The sequence below is a fragment of the Neoarius graeffei genome, chromosome 11 (genome assembly GCF_027579695.1).
Source record: "Neoarius graeffei isolate fNeoGra1 chromosome 11, fNeoGra1.pri, whole genome shotgun sequence".
NCBI classification, from domain to species: Eukaryota; Metazoa; Chordata; class Actinopteri; order Siluriformes; family Ariidae; genus Neoarius; species Neoarius graeffei.
In genome coordinates this window covers 26284932-26302543 of record NC_083579.1, presented here as the reverse complement: position 1 = coordinate 26302543, position 17612 = coordinate 26284932, and the positions used below count along the sequence as shown (strand labels likewise).

The 17612-nt window shown below is 38.7% G+C and overlaps 2 protein-coding genes across 3 annotated transcripts in view; both read right to left on the bottom strand.

The window, feature by feature from the left end:
• Positions 1-11639: 11639 nt before the first annotated feature.
• Positions 11640-15797, bottom strand: gja1a (gap junction protein alpha 1a). Its single transcript, XM_060933677.1, has 3 exons — positions 15084-15797; positions 14983-15001; positions 11640-14777 (listed from the first exon to the last, which is right to left on the bottom strand). The coding sequence occupies exon 3, from the start codon at positions 14661-14663 to the stop codon at positions 13587-13589; it is 1077 nt and encodes a 358-aa protein (XP_060789660.1). The 5' UTR covers positions 14664-14777; positions 14983-15001; positions 15084-15797; the 3' UTR covers positions 11640-13586.
• A 578-nt stretch (positions 15798-16375) lies between these two features.
• The window catches only part of si:ch211-266g18.6 (synaptotagmin-like protein 1), a 32552-nt gene continuing 31315 nt past the window's right edge, over positions 16376-17612 (bottom strand). For both annotated transcript variants that reach the window (XM_060933675.1, XM_060933676.1), the window contains one exon: positions 16376-16987. In XM_060933675.1, coding sequence (XP_060789658.1) covers positions 16848-16987 — 140 coding nt within the window. In that variant the 3' untranslated portion in view covers positions 16376-16847. The remainder of the gene's footprint in view (positions 16988-17612) is intronic.

Sequence of the window (17612 nt, the reverse complement as noted above, 5' to 3'; positions counted from 1 at the left end):
TCATCCATTCATTATCTGTAGCCACCTATCCTGTACAGCGTCGCAGGCAAGCTGGAGTCTATCCCAGCTGACTATGGGTGAGAGGCGGGGTACACCCTGGACAAGTCACCAGGTCATCACAGGGCTGACACATGGAGACAAGCAACCATTTACATTCACACCTACGGTCAATTTAGAGCCACCAATTAGCCTAACCTGCATGTCTTTGGACTGTGGGGGAAACCAGAGCACCCAGAGGAAACCCACGCTGACGAGGGCCTTTCTCCACACAGAAAGGCCCTCGTCAGCCACTGGGCTAGAACCCAGGACCTTCTTGCTGTGAGGCGACAGTGCTAACCACTACACCACCGTGCCTCCCTCCCCCATGGTTCACCTTTCCCCAAAATTTCATCAAAACACAGACAAATGGAGGTGAAAACATAACCATCTATCCATTATCTGTAGCTGCTTATCCTGTTCTACAGGGTCGCAGGCAAGCTGGAGCCTATCCCAGCTGACTATGGGAGAGAGGTGGGGTACATCCTGGACAAGTCGCCAGGTCATTGCAGGGCTGACACATCAAGCCAAAACAACCATTCACACTCACAATCAATTTAGAGCCACCAATTAACCTAACCTGCATATCTTTGGACTGTAGGGGAAACCGGAGCACCCGGAGGAAACCCATACAGACATGGGGAGAACATGCAAACTGCACACAGGAAGGCCCCTGTCTGCTGCTGGGCTCAAACCCAGAACCTTCTTGTTGTGAGTTGACAGTGCTAACCACTACACCACCATGCCACCAACGAAACCATAACCTCCTCCAAAAAAGTTGGTGGAGGTAAAAATATCAGTTCAAATTGAGATCAAATCTAGGCATCTATGAAATCATCAGACATGACTATCACAAATCTATCGTCTGGGCTAAAAAGAAATCAATCCCAGCTTTGCCTCTTCCAGCTATTGATGGTACTGTTGCCTTCAGTTCCACAAAAGAAAAACTTTAAGATGATTATTAAGAGCAAATAATCTAACATGAATGCTGAAAATGAAAACTCATATTGATGTCTTTTAAAGATGGCAGTCTTAGCCTTGCTAGTCCATTTATACCAGGTGCCACTAATCATCTTAATATGGCCCCCAGTTCACTTTTTCAACTTCCAGGATCCTTGGTCAAATTTTAAAAGGCAATTTGGTAAAGTTTTAATCTATTCATACAATTTTTCTCTTGCACTAAAGGAAGTAGATCAGTCAGTTACATGTTGTCTGGTCACCAGACAACTATGAATGTAGTGAACACCATCATTTCTGTCTGTAGAGTGCCACTGAATAGGAGACAAAGTTTTGCCCCAGTTCTACAAATACCCACTTATCTCAGGTCATTATAATATTGATTATTAGATGTGTTTTCTTTGTATTAGAACTGATTTCTGGGGTGAGAAAAACAACTTCCCAATCAATCCAAATTACACATGGTTAATGTGAATGGATATACCATTTGTGAGTCTGAAGATTTCTTTAAATGATTATAAAAGATCATCATTAAACTTAGACCTACTGGTGCTGATCATTGAAATAAATTGTACTTGGTTCTACAAAAATTAAATTAAATATTTCTGGGCGGATTATCAAAGAAATTTCCATCTATCAGTTTTGGCTATCTACACAGACCTCGTTTGAGCCCTTATTTGAGTGTTGTAATTTCTAAATGTTGCATTCATGAAGAAAGAAGTAAACTGAAGAAATCTCTCTCAACTCAGAGTCAAAATGCCACATTCCATCAAAACCCAAATCTTTCCATAGCATGTTTTGTTTGTTTTATTTTCCCCTCTGGACAGTTTTAATGCAGCTCAGATTTCTTCTTACATTCAGCCCAACATGTACACAGTCTCAAAGGAGATTAAAAGAGCAAAAGGTCCCACAAACTCTATTTAATAATAAGAATCATTAAGGACCTTAAAAGGAAACAATTGTACATCACTCATGAGGGATTGTATTTTATGGTGGCATGATGGTGTAGTGGTTAGCACTGTCATGTCATAGCAAGAAGGTCCTGGGTTTGAGCCCAGTGGCCAGCGAGGTTCTATAAAAATTAATTCCTAAATTATTATTATTATTATTATTATTGGCCAGGGGTGGCACGGTGGTGTAGTGGTTAGCGCTGTCGCCTCACAGCAAGAAGGTCCGGGTTCGAGCCCCGTGGCCGGCGAGGGCCTTTCTGTGTGGAGTTTGTATGTTGTCCGCGTGGGTTTCCTCCAGGTGCTCCGGTTTCCCCCACAGTCCAAAGACATGCAGGTTAGGTTAATTGGTGGCTCTAAATTGACCATAGGTGTGATTGGTTGTCTCTGTGTCAGCGCTGCGATGACCTAGCGACTTGTCCTCACCCGTAATCAGCTGAGATAGGCTCCAGCTTGTCTGCGACCCCGTAGAACAGGATAAGCGGCTATAGATAGATGGATAGGTATTTTATTTTCAAAAGGCAACAGACAGAATATTTCAACACATTTATTCCACAGCACTGCTGAAATCTTGAATCTGACTCATCAGATGGTATTCATTTAGTTCCAGGTACAAGACAAAGCACAGGTTTATATTATTATTACAGTCAGTCAGTTTTTCTTATCTTTTCTATAATAAAAAGTTACAGGTAAAAGCTGTAAATGCAAGTTTTTTGTCCCAGGAAAGTGTTCAGGAGAGAGAAGGCTTTGTGGTTTCTGATTTTTTTTTTTTACTTCAATAGATTTTTTTTTTTATCTTAATTTCAAGAGAAAGGGGAAAAAAGAGGCTGGCGAGGCAATGAACTGTTTATATGTGCTATAATACAAATAATTGATAACACACATTCCACAACACTAAAGATAACTATAAATGGACAAAAAGTATGACATTATTTAATAAATAAATTGAGTAATGGTTGCCATGTTTCTGTGATATAAAACACATTTCAGGACTGTTACAGGAGAATAAATCAAATTTGTAGTGTTAAATACTTAATTTATTTATTTTTATTTATCTAGAAGTTTTTCTCTATTTCTTTTCTCTGTTTATCTGTAATGATGCTGCTGGAATCTTAATTTCCCTGAGGGAACCCTCCCAAAGGGATCAATAAAGTTTATCTAATCTAATCTAATACAGTAATCCTGCTTTAGCACAATACCCCATTGTTGATTATTTTCCTATAGCAGCATACCACAAGTTATTTTTCCCCTTTCTTATGACAAACAGTACCAGTCAAAAGTTTGTACACCCCTACTTTACTTATGCATAGATTTTTCTGCATTTTGACTATTTTCTACATGGTAGAACAATACTGAAGCCATCAAAACTATAAAATAACATCTGGAACATATGAAAATTTTGTGGTTAAAAATATATCGCGTCCAAATGGGCAACGATCAGTAAAATATCAGGTCCATATGGCAACGCAACGCTTGCTGAAAACGATGCAATACACATGCCACACCTCTAGGGGCGCTGTAAGACGGTCCCTTCGGAGACACCAGAACAATAGAAGTAAGGACGCATGCGCATAACCTACTATGCACGAGACTTCATATTAGCCACAAAGTCAGGAAAATCTGTTCGTAAAATTACATTATAATGACCAAATACAATGAAAAGTATTTTTCCAGTCTCACCTGTGAAAGGTAATCCCATGTGATCTCGTTTGGACGGCAAACCTGTTGGTACAGTTAAACGCAGCTAATCTTTATTCTCCGCTTTGACCTATCCAATATGGCGGCGAGGATGACGTATGATTCTGCGCGGAAGGCAGCGTCTTTAATGGTCCGGAATAAATTGAATGCTACACGTTGATGGATTAATTTGTTGTTTCTCACCTGTGAAAGGTAATCCCATGTGATCTCGTTTGGACGGTAAACCTGTTGGTACAGTTAAACGCAGCACATGAATCTTTATTCTCCACTTTGACCTATCCAATATGGCGGCGAGGATGACATATGATTCTACGCGGAAGGCGGCGTCTTTAATGGTCCGGAATAAATTGAATGCTACACGTTGATGGATTAATTTGCTCTTCTACGCCCTTTTTGAGGAATGTATTGTAGGGTTTAAACCAACATCTGAAGAGGTGAGATCGCTCCTTTTTTTCCCTATTTTTGCTGGCGGGATTGACTCTGCCCTAAGGGCAGAGTCTCTCTCTCTCTCTCTCTCTCACTTTGCACCATTACACAATAAATATTCACAGTGAAAATATTTTGTAAGCGCGTTTCATGAACCAAGTTATAGGATTTGTTGACAACTCGCATCGAGTTCATTACACTTCTACCCGGCGTGAAGCACTCACAGTCATGTGGTTGTGACGTCATCATAAACAAATCCGTTCTACTCATCCAGACGACTTCACAACGGCAACGTTGCCAGATCTTTCCACTCTGGAACCCGTTCTCAAAAAGATTGTGTTTTGGGCACCCAAAACGCCGGTGCCGTGTGGACGCCAGGCCTAAACGATAAGCAATTGTATCGGAGTCACCTGAATCCATTGCCATGTGGACAGGGCCTTAACCAGCTTCGTGAGGAAGTCACCTGGAATCCTTTTCAATTAACAGATACCTCATCAAAAGTTAATTAGTGGATGAGTTTCTTGCCTTATTAATGTGTTTGAGATCAAACAGTAAATAGTAAATAATAAAAATACAAATAATAAAATAGCCCTAATCCACAACTGTAGTAATCCATATTATGTCAAGAACCGCTCAACTAGGTAAAGAGGAACAACATCCGTCATTAAGACATGAAGTGTCTTTTAATTAATAAAAAGAAAAAACATTGAATTAGGAGGTATCCAAACTTTTGACTAGGACTGTATATTTGTATTATGTAAATAACAGCAGCAGGCAACTAATGTTTTAGCTTTAATCATTCAGGTTATGATTGTGCTAGATAAACTTGTACCAGTCTTGATTAGAAACAGTTTTGGATTATTAATAAAAAATTCCAGACAAGTCTTGTTCCACATAGAGACATACAGTATTTTAAAGAGAGGGTTGTTGTAAAGTATGTTAGTCCTAGCTATAACATGTTTGTTTAATTAACTTTTGTATTGGGTTCCTTCATGTGCTATAAGTACATTATGCAATTTGGTGCCAGAGATTTTGCTAGAACATTTTATGTACTACTGAATGAATTTTAAACATATAGTTTAAATGCCAAGTCCCATATGGTTGACAGAGCTTTGTTCACATATGTTTCCATTTAGCTGCAGGGATAAATAGGAAACTCTGAACATTGGGAAAACTTTTTGACCTTTTCATTTTAGATTTCTATTTCAGCTTCACAAGAGAGCCTTGTGTCAGTTAAGAAATGTTCGCAGAAGACACATTACTGAACCACCAAAACAGCCTTATGATACTCACGTTACACGCTACTGGCATTGAACTGCAGCAAAAGGAGTCGGGTGGATATTTTTATTCTTTGGCTTCAAGGAGGAAAATCTGGCTGCCTTCCCTCAGTGGAAAAACATTTAAAAAAAAAGAAAAGAAAACAAAACCTTATAGCTTTACGAACGTTCTAGGTCTAATTGTGTATTATGAATAATGTACATTTCAGACAAAACACGAAGTTGAAAATGTACACATGTATTTACAATATTTGTACACATCACATACAGTATGATTCATATAAACTAGACTGGAATGTTGTAATACAGCCATCTTCTTGTATCTTAGAAAATAATTTAGGAAATGTCTTGCCTTTATCTTTCTTTGCAAAATCATATGCAACAAACTGACAGAGATACTGACAAGTTTTTAACTTGATTCTAAACTAAATTATCAAAATATATTTTTCATTATATTAAACCATTTTATTTCCCTTTTCCTTTTTATTTATTGTAACAGTGTATTTTTATTTTTTTTTTTAATCACAGAACACATACAAAAAGATACCTGGAACATAAAGTGAAATTTGCTTCTAAACAGACATGAAAGTAACCTGAATGACTGAAAAATCACCGATATGAGACAAACACTTTATACTTCGCTGAAATTGCACAATTTTACTCCAACTCTAATCAAAGGATACTTGCACTTCTTTGCCAATTCCATTATTCAGACTTCAAAAAACAACTTTCATCAGTTCACAGTGCAAACTGGGGTGTACTAATTTATGAGAAAATATAGGAACTTGCAATAGTTCATTACAAACAATAGTTAAAATAGTATTTTTTGGAGGGGGGATAAATATTGAAAAATAGGAATTCCTGTAAAAATAGGAATACTTTGGCAGAAATGAACCTTAATACTAGTAAATGAATAAAACAAAGAAATGGTTGCACTTTATATTAAGGTCCAATTAGCTAACATGATGTACTGCATTATGAAATGCTGTCAAATATTAAACTTTAATAAATGCATTAATAAAATCGTAAGTTGTGCTAAAATAAATTGGCTAATATTAAGAGTGTACAGGGTGTTTCAAAAAATTTATATAATTTCACAATCTAATAACTTTGCCAATTGTTTAATTGACCTCAAATTTTAACAGCATGTGTAGAAACAGGTCAAAATTTTATGTTTAATTTTTTTTTTTTTATAGGTATAGAAATGCCATTCACTAGAAAAGAAAAGGGGTTTTGTGTGTGTTAGAGTACACTCGAACACAGTCGAACAAGACTGTGCAGCGTGCATTTATGAGAGAATTCTCTAAAAATGCACCAACTGCAATGCAGATTTGGACATGGCACAAAAAGTTCAAAAAGGAAGGCTGTTTGTGTGTCTGTGTCTCAGGAAGCACGCATATTGAAAATTTGTGAAATTGTTCATGGAATACACATACCTTTGAATTTCTCATTCAAATTTTGAGGAATAAATCTTATATTGTTCAACATTAAGCCTGTTCAGTTTTATTTGCCTAGACTATGTAGTTTCTGGGATATTTATAATCGCAAATAATATCAAATTTTTTGAAACACCCTGCACGTTACTGAATATTGAAAACTTACTGAGGTGTAAATATTTTTATCCTCAGTTGAAATCTTGCAACTTTTTTTTAAACCACAAATCCAAATTTGGCCCATTTGGTTTAATTGTTAGTTATTTTGTAAAAAACATTACTTATGGTGTATTAATGCTGAAGTTGCTGAAGTACGTGTTCAATAATGTCAGTTGTGTGAACGTTCATGTAGACTGTTTACAAACAAATATTAAATAAAAATATGAAAATGTCACTTATCTTTTAATAAAAGATATGTATGTTAGAGCAAAGTATTTTCAAACAGTACACCTTAAAGCTCCTGCTAAAAATAAAACACAAACTTGGGCAATTCCAGTGTTATAATTCAATGCGATAACTGAACTCACAGACTTGCTCAATATACAGTACTGTGCAAAAGTCTTAGGCACCCTATTTTTTTCATACAACCTTTGTTACAGATTTATATTTTATAACTTCTACATTATCGAGTCAGTACAAAAACATTTTAGGAGTTCCAAACGTTCGTTTTCCATGACAGAATTAAATGTTACAGAAAAAGTTTGTATCTGAGCAGCGTATTACATAGGGGAGTACTTTTCAGATTAATAAAGAAAACATAGTGAAGGCTGCTGGGTTTTGCTGCAAAATTAAGATGCAAGGTGTGACAAAGTGTCCAGAAGAACTGTGGCTGGTTCTGCAAGATGCTCAGTAAAACCTATAGCTCATTTCCTTATAAAACTGCACTCATTGTACCTGAGACTACTTTTTTTTTTAAGCAAAGGGTCGTCTCACACCAAATACTGACTTTGTTTCATTTATGGTGGCTCACTGCTGTTTATAGTATTTTTTAAACATTGAAACATTTCATTTTTTTAAGCCATTTTTGGTCAACAGCATTTCTTTACATGAGCCTAAGACTTTTACACAGTACTGTAAGTGCAGCAGCATCTGACTTTGCAGAGCATCACATAGAAAAATTGGATTTACACTTGTGTTCAAAATAACAGCAGTCCAACACGACTAACCAGATCAATCACTGTTTTTGGTGGAAATTATATTACTACATGGCAAATAATTTACCAGTAGGTGTAGCAGAGTCATAGAAAACCAACAGACCCAACATTCATGATATGCATGCTCCTGAGTCTGTGTAATCGAATAATTAAGTGAAAGGGACGTGTTCAAAATAATAGCAGTGTGGAGTTTAATTAGTGAGGTCATTCATTCTGTGAAAAAACAGATGTCAGTCAGGTGGCCCTAATTTAAGGATGAAGCCAGCACATGTTGTACATCCATTTCTCTCTGAAAACATGAGAAACATGGGTCGTTCCAGACATTGTTCAGAAGAACAGCGTGCTTTGATTAAAACGTTGATTGGAGAGGTAAAACGTATACTGTAAAGAAGTGCAGAAAATGATGGGCTGCTCAGCTAAAATGATCTCCAGCGCTTTAAAATGGACAGCAAAGCCAGAGAGACGTGGAAGAAAACAGAAGACTACCATTCGAATGGATCGAAGAATAGCCAGAATGGCAAAGATTCAGCCAATGATCAGCTCCAGGGTGATCAAAGACGGTCTGAAGTTACCTGTGAGTACTGTGACAATTAGAAGATGCCTGTGTGAAGCTAATCTATCGGCAAGAAGCTCCCGCAAAGTTCCACTGTTAAAAAAAAGACGTGCTGAAAAGGATACAATTTGCCAAAGAACACATCGACTGGCCTAAAGAGAAATGGAGAAACATTTTGTGGACTGATAAAAGTAAAATTGTTCTTTTTGGGTCCAAGAGCCGCAGACAGTTTTTCAGATGACCCCCAAACACTGAATTCAAGCCACAGTACACTCTGAAGACAGTGAAGCATGGTGGTGCAAGCATCATGATATGGGGATGTTTCTCTTACTATGGTGTTGGGCCCATTTATCGCATACCAGGGATCATGGATCAGTTTGCATATATCAAAATACTTGAGGAGGTCATGTTGCCTTATGCTGAAGAGGAAATGCCCTTGAAATGGGTGTTTCAACAAGACAACGACCCCAAACACACCAGTAAGTGAGCAGCATCAGGGTTCAAGACCAACAAAATGAAAGTTATGGAGTGGCCAGCCCAATCCCCGGACCTTAATCCGATAGAAAACTTGTGGGGTGACATCAAAAATGCTGTTTCTGAGGCAAAACCAAGAAATGCAGAGGAATTGTGGAATGTTGTCAAATCATCCTGGGCTGGAATACCTGTTCACAGGTGCCAGAAGTTCTCAGAAACCGTGGTTATACAACTAAATATTAGTTTAGTGATTCACAGGAATACTAAATCCTTAAGATTTTTTCAGTTTATACAGTAAATATTTGGAGTTTGTAATGAAAAATGCAGACACTGCTTTTTTTTGAACAGCCCAATGTTCATTTTTCTTCATTTTCTGTAAAGTAATTAAAATATTGATACATTTTTCTTCATGTTTTGATGTAGAATATAATGTGCATTGTTCCCAGTGCATGGAAATAAAAATTATTATAAGGATTTTGAGCTTTACTCACGTTTTTAAACACACTGCTATTATTTTGAACACAACTGTAGGTGAAGATATGGTTTCTACAGATGCTGCATTTTAAAGACTGAAACACCATGAATTGACTACAAATACTATACACAGTGACTGCTGAAATCTAATCTTGATCAATATCCTAACAGTGAAATTATTAGGGTTGAGTAATGCATTATATAATAAGGTTTCATTAACAGGATAAGAATTATGTGGGAAAGCTATTACGATTACAAAGGCACTTTAAAAGTCAGATTGGTAGCTGGATTCATGATTCCTGAATTAAGCGTTTTGAATCCGTAATGCTCTTCTAGGTTAATGCCGTGTTGCCTTGAAATACTAAACACGAGAAACAGAAAAGTTGTAGCTAGTGATGTACTCGAGATCAATCTTGAGACCATTTATTGAAGGTTAAGTTCAGTCTCAGACATGGAGGACTCAGGATTTTATTCCAATACTGGTCAAGACCACAGCTGCAGGGATATCACTAAATTGCCCGTGCGTTGTCTGATTTACTGTATTTATCATTACTGTAATTGGATTCAAAACTTCCTGCTTCAAAAGTGACTCTTTGAAAATTAGATTTTTTTTCCATTAACTGATGTCACCCTTCCCCCATCCCCTTTCACATGTACAGTACAGTGGTGCTTGAAAGTTTATGAAACCTTTAGAATTTTCTATATTTCTGCATAAATATGACCTAAAACAATCATATTTACACACAGGTCCTAAAAGTAGATAAAGAGAACCCAGTTAAACAAATGAGACAAAAATATTATAATAGGGTCATTTATTTATTGAGGGAAATGATCCAATATTTCATCTCTGTGAGTGGCAAAAATACGTCAACCTCTAGGATTAGCAGCTAATTTGAAGGTGAAATTAGAGTCAGGTGTTTTCAATCAATGGGATGACAATCAGATGTGAGTGGGCACCCTGTTTTATTTAAAGAATAGGAATCTATCAAAGTCTGATCTTCACAACACGTTTGTGGAAGTGCATCACGGCACGAAAAAGGAGATTTCTGAGGACCTCAGAAAAAGCGTTGATGATGCTCATCAGGCGGGAAAAGGTGACAAAACCATCTCTAAAGAGTTTGGACTCCTCCAATCCACAGACAGACAGATTGTGTACAAATGGAGAAAATTCAAGACCATTGTTACCCTCCCCAGGAGTGGTCAACCAACAAAGATCACTCCAAGAGCAAGGCGTGTAATAGGCAGCGAGGTCACAAAGGACACCAAGGTAACTTCTGAGCAACTGAAGGCCTCTCTCACATTGGCTAATGTTAATGAGTCCACCATCAGGAGAACACTGAACAACAATGGTGTGCATGGCAGGGTTGCAAGGAGAAAGCCACTGCTCTTCAAAAAGAACATTAGCAAACTGCAAATGAGCAGCAAAGATCATGTGGACAAGCCAGAAGGCTATTGGAAAAATGTTTTGTGGATGGATGAGACCAAAATAGAACTTTTTGGTTTAAATGAGAAGCATTATGTTTGGAGAAAGGAAAACACTGCATTCCAGCATAAGAACCTTATCCCATCTGTGAAACATTCTGGTGATAGTATCATGGTTTGGGCCTATTTTGTTGCATCTGAGCCAGGACGACTTGCCGTCGTTGGTGGAACAATGAATTCTGAATTATACCAGCGAATTCTAAAGGAAAATGTCAGGACATCTGTCCATGAACTGAATCTCAAGAGAAGGTGGGTCATGCAGCAAGACAACAACCCTGAGCAGATAAGTCATTCTACCAAAGAATGGTTAAAGAAGAATAAAGTTAATGTTTTGAAATGGCCAAGTCAAAGTCCTGACCATAATCCAATCGAAATGTTGTGGAAGGACCTGAAGCGAACAGTTCATGTGAGGAAACCCACCAACATCACAGAGTTGAAGTTGTTCTGTATGGAGGAATGGGCTAAAATTCCTCCAAGCCAGTGTGCAGGCCTGATCAAAAGTTACCAGAAACACTTACGGTAGCTGCAGTTATTGCTGCACAAGGGGGTCACACCAGATACTGAAAGCAAAGATTCACATACTTTTGCCACTCACAGATATGTAATATTGGATCATTTTCCTCAATAAATAAATTACCAAGTATAATATTTTTGTCTCATTTGTTTAACTGGGTTCTCTTTATCTACTTTTAGAACTTGTGTGAGAATCTGATGTTTTAGGTCATATTTATGCAGAAATATAGAAAATTCTAAAGGGTTCACAAACTTTCAAGCACCACTGTACTAGTCTGGAGCTGGTCTTGACTTGGTCCCAACACCTCAAAATTTTGGTCTTGGTCATGACTTGGTCCTGGTTTAGGTGGTCTTGACTACAACACTAGTTGTAACCCTTTCATTCAAGCAAAAAAAAAACCACTAAACTTACAGTTCTGTCGTGTTCTTTTGTGCCATTTGCACTTCAATTGAATATTCTGTTCTTAAATCAGTCTATTTTTTGGAGAAAAAGGATGATCTGAGGAAATAATCCACCTCATTCATGCCATGACAGTATTTCACATGCACCTCCTCAATCACTGCTTATTAACATGAAAATAATCAAGCCAAATGAAAAAAAAAATCTAAGGCACGTGGCACTATGTAATCACCTGATGTGGTCAACAATGCTGCATGAATCTACCACCTGAGCTAGAAAGAAATCAGTCCCCGACCCACTTCAGCTTTCACTGCTTCTAACTATACTGTATATGCTTATGACCACTGGTGGTGCTGTTGTGCTCAGCTCCACAAAATTCCAAAACACTCCACTTTAAGACATTTGTTAAGGCCCGGTCCCACTGCACTTACGGATGCAAAGAGGACGTAAAACGTAAAAAAATCTTTGCCATCCGTTGGAAAACGCTATGCATCCGTTGTGTACTCATTGCATACATGCTTCATACGCTCTATCCATCGAGCATCCGTCCACTGTGATTTCATCCGCGCAAAAAGTTTTGAGCTGCACAAAACTTTTAGAACGGATGAACTTTCCGCCGTGTACAATGTAAATCCGCGACATATACGAGCAACAAACGTTCTATGTCCGTTATCATCCGTTAAACGTCTGCTGTATCCTTTCTGCATCCTCTGGGCATCCTCGCAACTCACATCCGCTGCAGCTGAAAACGGAAAGAGGGAGGAAAGATAAGGTACATGAAACGTCTATTCATCGTTAGTAGCACGGAAATAGAAAGGATGTAAGCGTATGCATCTCGTATATAAAGTATTCAAAACGGACAAAGCGTTTATATCTGGGATGTATCTCGTATATTTAGGATGTCTGGAGTATGTCTAGAGTATGTATAAGGACACCTAGCGGACAATCGGTCTGCATCCGATATACATCCGCGCAACATCCCCTTTGTTTCCGTTAGGCGTACGTGATGCATCCCCTTCTTCCGCTATGCATCCGCTCTTTCTGCTATGCGTCCGCTTCTCAGTTATCACCGGTAACCCCTTCGGAGCTCTCATCCACTTCCATCCGCTTTCATCCGCTAGGCTTCCTATGAACATGTGTTTAACATCCCTGCTATATACTACCCACGACCGTTCTTTTCCGTTCTGTTTTCGCAAATTTTCGCCAATTTTGTCCATTTCTGGAGCGGATGAAAATGGATAGAGCCACCCCCGAAATTTTGCTCGTCCGCTGTGTCCTTTTTGCATACGTTTTGTGTCCATCGGCCAGTGGGACCGGGCCTTTAAGAGCAAATATTCTGATGTGGATGCCAAAAATTAAATCTTATACTGATGCTCTGTTTAGCCTTGATTTTAAAATATCATTTTAAAAGCCACTGGTTGATTTGGTTTGTATATTGCTTTGGAAAATCTAGCATGAGGAAAATCCTTCAAAGACTGTATCACAACTGTTGTATAAAAACAACTGAATAGACTAATAATGTGCATAATTAAGAGGCAAATGTACAAGTTATATTAAATTGCTTACGTGAAAAAAAGTACATTTGCAATGAAATCGCCCAAATGTATTTCTTCTCAATTGAATAACCTCAGAGCTGAATTTCTTAAAGCATTAATTCATCCTTGTAGCTCGACTGAGGCCCGAGTAGCTCACAGTATTTTGAACATCTCTGAGTGAGAGTATTTAGCACATTTTGATATTCATAGGAATAAAGTCTAAACTCCTAGATGTCCAGGTCATCAGGCCGGGCACGACTACTAGAGCGACTCTGGGGTCGAGGGTCAAGCTGTTTAAGCAGCATGAGGTCTTTACCCAGAGGCATTTTCTGTGAATACACAAAAGTCTGAGCTGGGCAATAATCTCTCTGGCCAAGCTGATTTTGCTCTGTGCTGTAGTTAGTCCAGTTCTGCTCATTGGCTTGTTTGTCAAAATTGTCTGAGGAGTTGGATTTATCGGCTGTGTCTAAATTGTAGCCCAAGTTAGACGCGAGAGCCGAGCAGTGGTACCCGTAACTGGACATGTCTTCTCCAGTACATGGCCTGATCGTGGTCTCCATGTCCAGCAGCTTCTCAGCCTCTTTGAAGTGATCCTTCATCCTTTTGAAGATTGCGTTAAAAAACTCAAAGACGTTAAGAGCCAGAGAGATTAAGGACACCACCAGCATGAACATGATGAACACTGTTTTTTCCGTAGGACGAGACAGGAAGCAGTCCACTTTATGCGGGCAAGGGAACCCCTCACATGTGTAAACAGCTGTTAAACGGAATCCGTAAAGGTACCACTGTATGAGCAAGAACGCCACCTCGAATACGGATTTCAACACCACGCTTACGATGTAGGTATAAAACAAAGCTCCTCTCATCTTGATCTTTCCAGGTTCCTCCAAACCATATTTGAACTTCTTGGCCTGGATTTTGTGAAGGCAAGAGTGGACATTGCTCCCTTCCCTCTCGGCTTTCCTCAGCCTCTCCTCCTTCTTCTTCAGCTTCTCGTCCTTGTGCATGAGGAACAACACATGGCCGAGGTAGAGGAGCGTTGGCACTGAGACAAAGATGATCTGCAGAACCCAGAAGCGTACGTGGGAGATGGGGAAGGATTTGTCATAGCAGACGTTTTCACAACCCGGCTGCTGCGTGTTGCACTCGAACGCTGACTGCTCGTCACCCCATGCTGACTCCACAGCCGTTCCCAAAACCAGGATACGGAAGATGAAGAGGACGGAGAGCCAGAGCTTACCTCCAGCTGTCGAGTACACCTGCACCTTATCGAGCAGCTTCGCCAAGGTGCTCCAGTCACCCATGATTTAACTAAGGGTGCGAGTGTCTCGTCAAAATCAGCACCACTTCATCAATGTCAGTTCTAACAAAGTTGTATTAGTAAGACCGTTTAATATTTTCCTTTCTTCCTCTTTGTCCTGTCAAATAATAAAGATCTCTTTAAAAAAAAGGAGCAACAAAATGACAAGTGAGCTAAAGTTCCTTTAATCCAGTAAAGAGTCTAGCAGATAGTTTCAGCCTCAGCTAAACTTGACCATATTCTTTTTAAAACACTGAAGCATCTTCCATTCATCTGGCTTTAATAAAAAAAAGCTCTGCACTTTGAAAGGTTTGGAGTCTTACCTGAGCTTTCTTTCTGCGTCTGTGAACAAGAAAAAAGTCTTCAAATCATGATAAAAACAGAGTCCAAAGGATGAAAGTGAAGGAAAGTCTGTTAGACGAACTTTTTTGATGGACTGCAGGCCTAAATGTGACTCTTTCCATCCATTCGGAAGATTTGAGGCGCAATGGAAAAATTTTGTGGTCATCTGACACACACACGCACACGCTCCAGCTCCGTTAACCGAATGGGTAGTTGTACACGTGTTAAGACTGCCAAAATTTTTAGTCCCCCCTCCCCCTATGAGGGGGATGAGAGAGAAAGGTCTGATAGCTGAGAATGGAGCACCATCTGGAGGATAGAGAGGGGGCAATGAACACATATAGACGACAGGAGGCAAGGAAAACAATAAATTAAAAAGAAGTCAGTCAGTAGAATTTCAAAACAAAATATGAAAAATAAAAAAAAAGCAAAAAAAAAAAGGACATACTGAAAACAGGAGCAAAAAGACCATAAAACAAACGTGTCTGTATGTGTGTTTGTGTGTGTGTGTATAGGGCGGCACGGTGGAAGAAGGTCCGGGTTTGAGCCCCATGGCCAACGAGGGCCTTTCTGTGTGGAGTTTGCATGTTCTCCCGGTGTCTGCGTGGGTTTCCTCCGGGTGCTCCGGTTTCCCCCACAGTCCAAAGACATGCAGGTTAGGTTAACTGGTGACTCTAAATTGACTGTAGGGACTGTAGGTGTGAATGGTTGTCTGTGTCTATGTCTCAGCCCTGTGATGACCTGTGTGTGTACGTACACACACACACACACACAGGATCATGAAGGGGGGGGGGGGGGGGGGGGAGTTCATGATTTTAAAAAATAAATAAAACAAGTGTACATAAAGAACCACAATGAAAAAAAATGTAAAAAGAAGAGAGAATACAAAATAAAGAATAACATTTGAAAGTAAAGCACTGTGAAGAGAACATTTAAAATCACAAGTATATAAGATATTTAAAAAAGACTAGACAAGAATTCCACAAATTAAAAATAATTTTTTTTTTTTGGGGGGGGGGCACAGAGAAACCAAACCAAATAAATTTATAAAATATAAATTAATTGTCAGAATAAATAAATTAATTAATAGAAAAAAAAATAAAATTGGGGGGGGGTTGTATTGTGTTTGTGTACAATGTGTGATTGTTTAACCATTGCACAGTTAAATTTGTTTAATATAGTTTTATACAAAGAGATTAATCACAGTCACTTAACAACAACTAAATTTGCCAAGAGTACATTTGAAAAATCTGATTAAAAATCAAATCTCTACCCATTAAACCTGGATTCAGTTTGTGAAATCTGGCTAATGCACTCTCTCATACAATTAATGATTAACACAGCTCTTGTGAATCATTCAGCTGGACAGAGACGCACCTTAAATCAGTTTATTCAGGATACATTCAAGAACATTGTTCAGTGAGAAAGTTTTTTAAAAAATCTCAAACTGGATTTAATGTGGAATAAATCATCATAGAATCTGATTCAGTGAGCTGTATTGAAGTAACACTACTGGAAATAGTTGCAACACTTTGTGAATACTGTATTTACAAATCCAAGGTCATGTTAATATATTTCACCTCCACATTTAGCAGGAAATTTAATCAACTTGCACATAAATGTATCCGAAACCACTTATACATGAGCAGTTGACGGTTAAGGAACTTGCCCACTGGTGTCTCTGTTAGCCCCTGGATTTAAACTCAAAACCAGAAATGAAATCTCTCCTCGGATAATTCTATTCTCCAGAAAATCAGACCACATACAAAGCTAATTAGCAGCTCCTCAATGCTCTGGAAGTAATCATCAAACTGTACACAGTTGCTGCTGGACTTTCGGATCAGTCTCACTGCCTGGGGGTCATTGAAGACCTGAGCGGAAGTTGCGCCTCGACCCAGCTGTTTGGATTAGCCATCATTTTTTTCCAGACCTCCACTTCCTCATTCTCAGAATCCATCCAGTCAACTTTCTTTCCATAACTCAGGCCTTAGGGTGGAAACAGAAGAGCAAGGATGTCTCTAATGACTAACAGTAAAATGCTCCGAGGTCATTCATGTACGAATATTTCATGAACGTCTCCACAAGGGGGAGTGCTTTCTCACTTTCACATACTACATATAACTTGAATTACATACTTTCAAAAATATAACCTGTTTGTCATCTGAGTAAAACCAAATATAACCACATGACAGACAAAATACAGAGCTCTTAATTATCTCGAAGAAATAAAACATATGGCATGCTGTTATGGGAAAACAAGTGGCTACAGGGTGGCGTAGCACAGGATTAAGGTTGATTGTTTTTCTAGAACAGCATATCCTGAAGTGTATTCCTCTCACAACATAACACAGCAATTTGTAACTTATTAAAAAAAAAAAAACACTTTGTACTTTTTATCCATTTACAGTTACATTTTATGTTGTAGAACATCTGTGATGCATGTTAGACCGGATATAAAACTGATATTCCCTGCCCAACCTTAGGTTTTTTTTTGTCTGTTTGCTTGTTTTTGTTTGTTTTGACAACAAAAAATGGAACACTTTTTGTCCTCAAGACTTTCCCATGGCCCCTCCTAGAACTGCCACCTTATTGTGGTGGAGGGGTTTGTGTG